Below are 10342 nucleotides of genomic sequence, written 5' to 3'. Positions count from 1 at the left end.
TTAGACTTTCATTACACTTAGTATTCATTACACTTTATAAAAAAATAAGTGTGAAAATTAAAAGGTGAAGTAGGCAAGGTTCAAAATGATAAATTAGCAAAGTCTTACTGCATGTGTATACAATAACGTAATTTCCCCTACAGCTCTACACACCTCTAAACTGATTTTCTTAACAATACTCCAGGTGTGGTAATACCTAACTCCGATTAGCATTAGCGAGGTCATTAATTTAAAGGGTTCACATACTTTTTCCACTAGCAATCATTAACCACCCACTGCTCAATTGGCAAATTAAAGCTGGCAGCTTTTATGTTAATTTTGAGCATTTCTTCAAACATGAATAATCAATCAAACAGACTGATCAAATTTGCCTGCACTGACTGGACAATAAAACAGTAGAGGAACTAGAGCAACCAGATCAAAAATAAAGCTTTTTAGTATAAACCAAAGTCAGAGGTGATAGGGCAACTTTGTTTCATTCTGGACCAAGCGGGGACAGAAACAGTTTCCAGGTAAATGAGACACCATAAACACCTTTTTAAGAAGCTAAACCAATGAGGTGCCACAGTTCATCAGTTCAGACATCATGAGCTTAACCAAGCTCTTCATCCTTAATTTTATGCTATATTTTTCCTCAGTTACAATGCTATGCTATATTTTCCTCCTGTGAACAATTTAATTACCAAAGTAATCAGATCAAGAAAATATAATAGACTACTTAATTCCTAGAGTGAATTAGATGACACAAGGTGCTGTACAAAATCCATCAGGACAAACCTCTTGTGGAAATATCAGCAAAGACAGTTTTACGAAAATACTAAAAATTAACATCTCAATGACAAAAGAATTAAACAGTATAATGTCAGATCCTAAGGGGTGGAGGGAGTCTATCATGTAAAAAGGGGAACTGCTGGTGGTGCCCTAACAGCAATGTCTTGCATCCAAGTCTGTAGTGTTTGACACAGGCATGATCCTATTTTGCGCTGTGACTGGTGCCTTGTGACAAAATGCACACGACACCAGAAAATGTAACTTTCTCTGCAGTGTCCAGTTCATACATTATAATTTTTTTAATATGTGGTGTAGGAAATTAATTTCCTGAAAGCAACATCGCCTCAATCATTAGTACCTCCCAAGACAACACCTACCCCTGTCAATCCTGTGCAACACGCCAGAAGAGTGTCAAAAACTCTGAACATTTGAGGTGAAAAACGTTTCATACACTTATTTATTGTTTGGTTGTGTTATTTTAGTTTTTAAGATCAGCACTTCATCTTTCCATTTCAAATATTAGCTCTTTGTTTACAATTTTATCTTTCAAACTCACAAAACATATGTCCTACATTTGGCTTGACCTATAATAAAACTGAAATGGAAACTGACAAAGCAGAAACCCATTAATTAACTCACACTAGAGATCTGTGTGTCCAAGGCATTGGAGTTGCAGATTGAAACTGGTGAGGCCATCACTCAGGGATGGGGCTTCCACAGGCTGAGAAAGATATGCAAAAAATGTTAGGGCATGATCTACTAAAGGTTTGCGTGTACATATACTATATGCAAAATTCATAACACCCACAAAAAAGTGCAAAAGCTGATCTACTAAGCGTGCATACTGAGAAATATGCTGCGTTTTTGTAGTGCAAAAAATACAGGGAGAATGAAATGCAAATACACTTGCAATGTGATTTATCGAGCCTGAAACTGATTTGCGGTGCACCCAACTTACTAGTGATGACATGTTTAGCTGCATGTCATCATTTAACCGCTTGCTGTCCAAGTTGTGTCCCGCAAACAATGGGGGCTACATAGACAATTGGAAAACTTTTTAAGAATCCAGGGCTAATTAGAAGGGACGGCATCCATCCCACTTAATCACTTAATCAGTCATCTTAACTTTACTCCAGTACAAGTCAAATATCTTGTTGATAATACTGCAGCTTCACTCCGAACAATACTCGCTCCAGCTCCATGGTACAATTCACACACAATTATTTTCTAAATATATAGGGGTTTTCATTCAAAATTAGATTTTTGCTGATCAAAATAAAGTGGCAAAGCAGTTTTGAAGGCTTCATTGCCTCATTAGATAGCTGGTCGGTGCATATTATGCAGAGCGGGCTTGGTGCGTGGGAACAACCTGTCGCAATAAATCCATATTTCAAGTAGGACTCCTGGTACTGTTTGTTGAATGCAGCTTTCTTTTTCTGTGATGTAGGCTCTTTTTCTGTCCCCTTATTGGCTCTTTTACCCTGCGCAAAGAAACTTTCCAAAGACGTTTGTTTTTTTTTTTCCCATTTTGCTTGCTTGGGGGGTTTCAATTCAGCTGTTATGTATGATGTGTTACCAGCTGGAGCAGCCACTTTAAGAAGGCAGCTGATGTAGGTAATGTGGCCGAGGCAAGCATCTTGATATGCATCACGAGTGAGTCACAGACAGATGTGGAGGAGAGAATACAATAATTTTCCAAAATGAAACATTGTTCAGAATCAAATAATAAATAAAACCGAAATAATGTCAGTTATGTATTCTTGCTGTGCGGCCCGGTATCAATTTACCCACGGACCGGTGCCAGTCCGTGGCTCAGGGGGTTGGGGACCACTGCCCTAGATAACATAGCACTGGAGTCAAGTAATACTGTCTGTATCTTCAACCAGAATATCTCCTTTACATTAACTGCCTTCTTCCACCTTTAGAATATGATTTCAATCCATGCCTCTCAAAGGGAGTTATTGAAATCCTCATCAGAAAATCAAAACTGACAATAACCAAGATACTAAATACAACTGGTACCTGTACAAGGCAAAAACTGACATTGTCCAGTGCAAACACAAATGGATGGTCTGCTGGACACCTTGGACAGGTGATGTGTTTAAGTGATAACCAAATCCAACAGTCAACATTCAGCTAATAGTCCTACTCTTACATTAGGCTTAAACCAATGCCAGTAATCCAGTTATTCGGTTAAATAAGATGAGACCTTAAACTTATAAAGACGATGATCACTGGTGTTTTTTTTTTTTACTGTACTGGGCCGCAAAAGGTTTCTTGATTCTTTGATACAGAGGCAACCATTAGACATTTATACTAACTATTCCACTGGACAAAACGTTACTGACATAAATGACCATCTCCTCCTTTCAGAAGTTGCATTCGCTCAATTTCTGGAGAAATACATAAATGTGTCAGAAACAGTAGCCTATACAGTGGTTTTCTCTCATATACATTAACATGATTCAATCATGGTCAATAAAAGTTAGCCACTTTGGCAAGAAAACTTCAGAAAAATACCTAATTAATGTCAAAGTGGTTTCTACAAAGTCAATTAAATAAAAACACATAAGGTGAAATCAGTGTTTGCATGAATATTCACCTCCTTGGGGGAAATCTTGTATCAATGGAGCCCCAGAATACAAATCACTGAATTTAGCAAAAGTAAGAGCCTCTCATCAGGCATCCATGCACAGATGATTATTTTTCAGCTGGCAACAGGTTATTTAACCCTAAGTACTGCAGTGAGTAGCTTTTCATTGCTTAAACATCCATGTCGCAGAAACATTCTGTGGTTGTGGAAAAGTTGTTCATCTGTTTCAGAAGGGTCAAATTATTGGCATTCATCAAGACAAGCTTGAACTTGCTGAAACTGCTAAAATTGGGTTAAGAACTGTAATGTAATGTAAGAAGATCATGTGGGCTGATGAGTCCAGATTTATCCTGTTCCAGAGTGATGGGCGCATCAGGATAAGAAGAGAGACGGGTGAAACGATGCACCTAGTGCCTATCATACAAGCCTGTGGGGCAGTTCTAGGATCTGGGGTTGCTGCAGTTTGTCCGGTCTAGGTTTAGCAACCTTATATTCCCAAAGAATGAGGTCAGCTGACTACCTGAATATACTTAATGACCAGGTTATTCCATCATGTACACTGCTCAAAAAAATAAAGGGAACACTAAAATAACACAACCTAGATAAGTTAAATAGATGAAATATTCTTATTAAATACTTTGTTGTTTTCATAGTTGAATGTGCTGATAACAAAATCACACAAGAATTATCAATGGAAATCAAATGTATTAATCCATGGAGGTCTGGATTTGGAGTCACACTCAAAAATGAAGTGGAAAAACACACTACAGGCTGATCCAACTTTGATGTAAAGTCCTTAAAACAAGTCAAAAAGAGGCTCAGTAGTGTGTGTGGCCTCCACGTGCCTGGATGACCTCCCTTCAAAGCCTGGGCATGCTCCTGATGAGGTGGCGGATGGTCTCCTGAGGGATCTCCTCCCAGACCTGGACTAAAGCATCCGCCAACTCCTGGACAGTCTGTGGTGCAACGTGGTGTTGGTGGATGGAGCGAGACATGATGTCCCAGATGTGCTCAATTGGATTCAGGTGTGGGAAACGGGTGGGCCAGTCCATGGCATTAACGCCTTGGTCTTGCAGGAACTGCTGACACACTCCAGCCAGGAGGAACCTAAGGCCAACCGCACCGGCATATGGTCTCACAAGGGGTCTGAGGATCTCATCTCGGTGCCTAATGGCAGTCAGGCTACGTCTGGTGAGCCCATGGAGGGCTGTGCGGCTGTGCAGAAATGCCACCCCACACCATTACTAACCCACTGCCAAACCGGTCATGCTGGAGGATTTTGCAGGCAGCAGAATGTTCTCCAAAGCGTCTCCAGACTCTGTCACGTCTGTCACGTGATCAGTGTGAATCTGCTTTCATCTGTGACGATCACCGGTGCTAGTGGTGAATTTGCCAATCTTGGTGTTCTCTGGCAAATGCCAAATGTTCTGCACGGTGTTGGGCTGAAAGCACAACCCCCACCTGTGGATGTTGGGCCCTCATACCACCCTCATGGAGTCTTTTTCTGATCGTTTGAGTGGATACATGCACATTTGTGGCCTGCTAGAAGTCATTTTGCAGGGCTCTGGCAGTGCTCCTCCTGTTCCTCCTTGCACAAATGCGAAGGTGTCGGTCCTGCCGCTGGGTTGTTGCTCTCCTACGGCCTCCTCCACGTCTCCTGATATACTGGCCTGTCTCCTTGTAGCGCCTCCATGCTCTGGACACTACGCTGACAGACACAGCAAACCTTCTTGCCACAGTTCGCATTGATGTGCCATCCTGGATGAGCTGCACTACCTAGACACTTGTGTGGGTTGTTGACTCCGTCTCATGCTACCACTAGAGTGAAAGCACCGCTAGCATTCAAAAGTGACCAAAACATCAGCCAGAAAGCATAGGAAGTGAGAAGTGGTCTGTGGTCACTACCTGCAGAACCACCCCTTTATTGGGGGTTTCTTGCTAATTTCCTATAATTTCCACCGGTTGTCTATTCCATTTGCACAACAGCATGTGAAATTGATTGTCAATCAGTGTGGCTTCCTAAGTGGGCAGTTTGATTACACAGATGTGTGATTGACTTGGAGTTACATTGTGTTGTTTAAGTGTTCCCTTTATTTTTTTGAGCAGTGTATTTTTTTCTTCCCTGATGGCACAGGCATTACAAGATGACAATGCCAGGATTTATCGGGCTCAAATTGTAAAAGAGTCGTTCAGTGAGCTTTTTTTTTTTCTCAAATATGGATTGACCCCCACAGAGTGAGAGAATCTTTGGAATGTGCTGGAGAAGACTTTGCCCAGTGGTCCGACTGTCCCAACTTACGATGGTATTGATCTGATGATCTTGTATTGATATACAAGATCTTGGCGATACATGAATGCAACTCTGGACAGGAATAAATATTGTGACATTTCAAAATCTTACTGAAACAATGCCACAAATTTTTTTTTATATAGATTATTACTATTGCTATATTTTAAGAGTGTGCTACTTTTATTTGGACTGCCAGTATAGTAGAAAACAAGAGGTTACTACTAGCTAAATTTATTTTAAGATATATCACTTCTACTAGATAAATAAAATATAATTGTATAATTATCTATGATATACTCGTATTGTGGAATAGTAGCTAGACCAGATCTTTTTGCCTGCAGTATCTGGTATTAACTTACAGTCGCATTCTAAATAACACATTACTTATTTTAGGCTTGTACATTTGTTTTGGTTATGTATTAATATAATCATAGTATATTGTTAGGCTGGTGAAGATCCAAAGGCCTTTGCCAGTGACATTAACAAAACTTTCAGTTCACTTTTAAGGTTTCTTTCATTTTGAATACTGTTTTTTAAAATGGACACCAATGGTAAACACGTTGCACTTTTCTAGGTTAACAGACTAAGCACAGTTTCATTCCACCACTGACACACGCAGTCACACATTGACAGTGGCAGACTAACCTGGGGTTCAGTGATTTTCTCACCTCACCTTTCAGCATCACTCTATCTTCTGAGCGACAGCTGTGAGTGGTTAAAATATGCCTACAAATAATCAACATTTTTGTTCAAAGCCTATTTTGTTGAAGCATCTTTGGCACAAATTACAGCCTCAAGTCCTTTGAGTGTGATGGTACAACCTTGGCACAACTATTTTTGGCCAGTTTCTTCCATTCTTCTTTGCAGTACCTCTCAAGCTCCGTTAGGTTGGAGGGGACCACTTTCAGATTTCTCAAGTCAAGTCTTGGCTCTGGCTGAGCCATTTGGACATTCCCAAAGTTGTTCCGTAGCCACTCCTTTGTTATCTTGGCTGTCTGCTTAGGGTCATTGTCCTGTTGACAGATGAATCATCTCTGCAGTCTGAGATCCAGAGAGCTCTAAAATAGGTTTCTATCAAGGATGTCTCTACGTTGCTGCATTCATCTTTCCCTCTATCCTAAACAGTCTCCCAGTTCTTGCCACTAAAACAAAATCCCCACAGCATGATGCTGCCTCCACCATGCTTCACTGTAAGGAATGGTATTGGTCAAGTGGCAAGCGGTGTCTGGTTTCCTCCAGACATGACACTTTGCATTCAGGCCAAAGAGTATAAACTTTGTTCCATCAGACCAGAGAATCTATTGGAATCTTCTTATGGTCTGAGAGTCCTTCAGGTGGCCTTTTGGCAAACTCCAGGCGATCTGTCATGTGCCTTTTACTGAGGAGTGGTTTCTTCTGACCACTCTACCACACATGTCTGATTGGTAGGGGGCTGTAGAGATGGTTGTTCTTCTAGAAGGTTCTCCTCTCTTCACAGAGAAATGCTGGCGCTCTTTTAGAGTGACCATCAGGTTCTTGGTCACCTTTCTGACTCTCTCCAGAGCCTGCTCTAGGAAGAGTCCTAGTGGTTCCAAACCTCTTCCATTTACAGATGATAGAGGGGCACTGTGCTTATTGGGACATTCTGCCTAAATTTTTGTCTATCTCTACAGACGGTTTCTTTGACTTCATGGCTTGGTTTGTGCTCTGACATGCGCTGTTAACTGTGGGACCTTATATAGACAGGTGTATGCATTTCCAAAACGTGTCCAATCAACTGAATTTCCCACGGGTGGACTCCAATCAAGTTGTAGAAACATCTCAAGGATGCACCAGAGCTCAATGTGTTCATGTGATTTTGTTAAAAAATGTTTTATTTTCTCAAATAGACTCTTTTCATGATGTCACTATGGAGTATTGTTTGTAGATTTTTGAGGAAAATATAACAAATATAAAAAAAACATAACAAAATGTGGAAAAACGTTAAGCCCCGTGAATACTTTCTGGATGCACTGTATATGCAAAGAAGTTTGTGCAGCAATTACTGCCCGCTGCAGATTCTGCACAGTCTCACAACTTTAAAGGCTTCACATGACTGCTCAAAAGCAAGTATATTTCTTTTTTGACTGGATTAAAAGTCCAAGTCGGTTGATACTATTCTAGCTTTGTTTTACCAACTTCCTAACTTCAGCTGCCTCAGACCTGTACGTCACTATAAATCGGTTACAACAAATAAGACTTTCGCTTCCACAACAGACTGTATCTACAAATAAGTGATTTTGTGAACACAGTGAGAGATAATATCGCGTAAGTAGCGACAAGTTGGAGGAGGCCTAAAATACACAATACAGACTTAACTACCATACATTTTCTCTTGCATTTTTCATAGACTAACAAAAGCTGACAGCCTAGTAGCAGTCTGTGTGGGGACACCCAGTCCTAGAAATACAGAGCTTATTTTACTATACACAATACAGTGGTCAGAACCGGGTAGTGTGCATGGTCAATTCTGAACACACGGAAGATTTAATGTCAACTACAAGAAGAGTGAAAAGATCAAAGGTCTTTAAAACGCCGTAAACTGAACTTTTCCAACTTACCCTTTCCTATTGGCACAGTTATGGAGTTGCACCAGGAAATAGCGGAGGCCTACACGGTACGAAAGCTTATTCCACTCGAAATACAGACAGTTTAAACCCACAACACACACAAATGGTCCAGCAACCCCCTGCGCAACCGGGGAGCGCTTTACATGTATTCAGTTGACTTGGTTGTGATGAATTGTCTTAGCTAGCCCGCAAACTGCGATTCTTCTATGGCTGAACGTCGACCTGTTTCCCTTAAGCCACAGCAGGAAGTTACTCTACGTCACGTGCAGGGCTGTCATGGCGTGGATTGGCCTGTTGTCAAACTCGCACCGGCAAGGACTGCAGGGAAAGGTAGTTTTTACAAAGTGCCTTATTTTATTGGCCTCGTGAAGCGATTTTACATAGTACTGCAAGCCAGTCTCACCCAGTTCAGAGTTGGTGATGAACTTTTAAAGCCTGTCTCTCCTGTGATCTGGTGTCATGGTAATGAGTTCTGAATTCAACTAAAGATGTTAAATATTTTAATATTTTTATTTTATATTTTATTTATTTTTATCAGCTTAAATAGCAAGGAATTACAGATGAAGACACGTGTAGTAATGTCCCCTAGATGACAGTCATGACCATATGTGTAAGTAACAGTAGCAAGTAACATAACTGCTTGCATTAATGAAATTATTAATACTGTGGCCAACAGCATATTTGCAGTAGCATGAGAATACAGAAAATTCCCATAATAAAGTGAGCTGATCAGTGACAAGATTCAGTCAGGTGTTTATAGTCTGGAAGTCTGGAACCCATAGACACTTGGCATTTGGCTGAGTATGAACAGATAAAATCTAACAGAAGTTTGGAAGTCACACTATAACGATCTTCAGCACTTCCTTTGGTTGTTCAAATTCTTTTTTTCACACTTTTTGGCTGCAACTTGATCTTGGCCTTATCTGTGTGTACGATGTATGAATTTCTAGCATGTGTACCGTGTGACATTATTTACTGGTGTTGAGCTGTGATGAGTCTCATATAAGGTCCCTATTAATCTAGCACTCTTTGCCAGAAGACAGCCAAAAGCCTCAAACTGAAATAATTTGTTCTGTACCTAAAAAAAAAAGATGTAAATCTGCAAAAAAAAAAAAAAAAGATATGAAACAGAAATATTAAGAATCAAAATTGAAAAAAAGTGAAAATATGTTCTACTAAAAAGTCTAAAATTGAATTATCTGTTAAAATGTATTCTATCTATGCATATTAAAACTATTACTGTAGTGAGAGTAAGATATTTGAACATTTGAATGTTCTCTATCTTTATGTAATCCTTTTTTGTATACTAGGTTTTGTTACATGTTGTGTTGAATCAAAAAGGTTCAGCTTAAAGAAGGGATTTCACTGTCCCAGTTCTTTTATAGACACCTCCATGGACACCTTCATGTGAGTTGTCTCACTACTCAAAGAAACATGCTCCAGCTTCTTTCTGGTGTGAGGAGATGATGCAGGATACCACACAGTCATGTGTGTGTTTAGGGGTACAGACATTAGATTTAAATTTCATCTTGCAGAACAGTCTGGGAAATCATCCTCTCATGACTTCCCATGATGATAGATGTTGAGTCTGTCTACCATTTCAACTCATTAGCGATCCGGGAGGACTCCACGTCTGTGATGACTGCCTGGTGATTAGTAGGGGTCATGGGAGGGTTTCAGAAAGCCTGACTACCTCCACTGTCTTGTTCACATTAATCTCCAGCTTGTTCCCTGACTGAAGGTACTGTCATTGGGAGAGTAGAGATATGGGGATGGTATACAACCTTGCAGAACTGGTATACAATTTGGTGTTTTAGGGGGCAGAAATAATTCAATTCAATTCAATTCAATTCAATTCAATTCAATTCAATTCAATTCAATTCAATTCAATTCAATTCAATTCAATTCAATTCAATTCAATTTGTATAGCGCCAATTCACAACAGAAGTTATCTCAAGGCACTTTATAGTGTAAGGTTTAAGACCTTACAGAGAAAAATTATACACAAAAAAGATACAGAAAACCCAACAATCCCATTTGAGCAACAGTGGAGAGGAAAAGCTGGCCGGTTGGGGTGAGTGGAAAGAGAAGAGAGAAAAA

At 40.1% G+C, this 10342-nt stretch overlaps 1 protein-coding gene across 1 annotated transcript in view; it reads right to left on the bottom strand.

The window, feature by feature from the left end:
• The window catches only part of mtm1 (myotubularin 1), a 29099-nt gene extending 20623 nt beyond the window's left edge, over positions 1-8476 (bottom strand). The window contains exons 1-2 of the mRNA XM_026352620.2: positions 8234-8476; positions 1411-1492 (exon numbers count right to left, since the gene is read on the bottom strand). Of these exons, the coding sequence (XP_026208405.1) occupies positions 1411-1467 (57 nt within the window). The 5' untranslated portion in view covers positions 1468-1492; positions 8234-8476. The remainder of the gene's footprint in view (positions 1-1410; positions 1493-8233) is intronic.
• Between the last annotated feature and the right edge of the window lie 1866 nt (positions 8477-10342).

The sequence above is a fragment of the Anabas testudineus genome, chromosome 18 (genome assembly GCF_900324465.2).
Source record: "Anabas testudineus chromosome 18, fAnaTes1.2, whole genome shotgun sequence".
Classification (NCBI taxonomy): Eukaryota; Metazoa; Chordata; class Actinopteri; order Anabantiformes; family Anabantidae; genus Anabas; species Anabas testudineus.
Note: the sequence above shows the minus strand (reverse complement) of the source record. Positions and strands in the feature narration are given on the sequence as shown.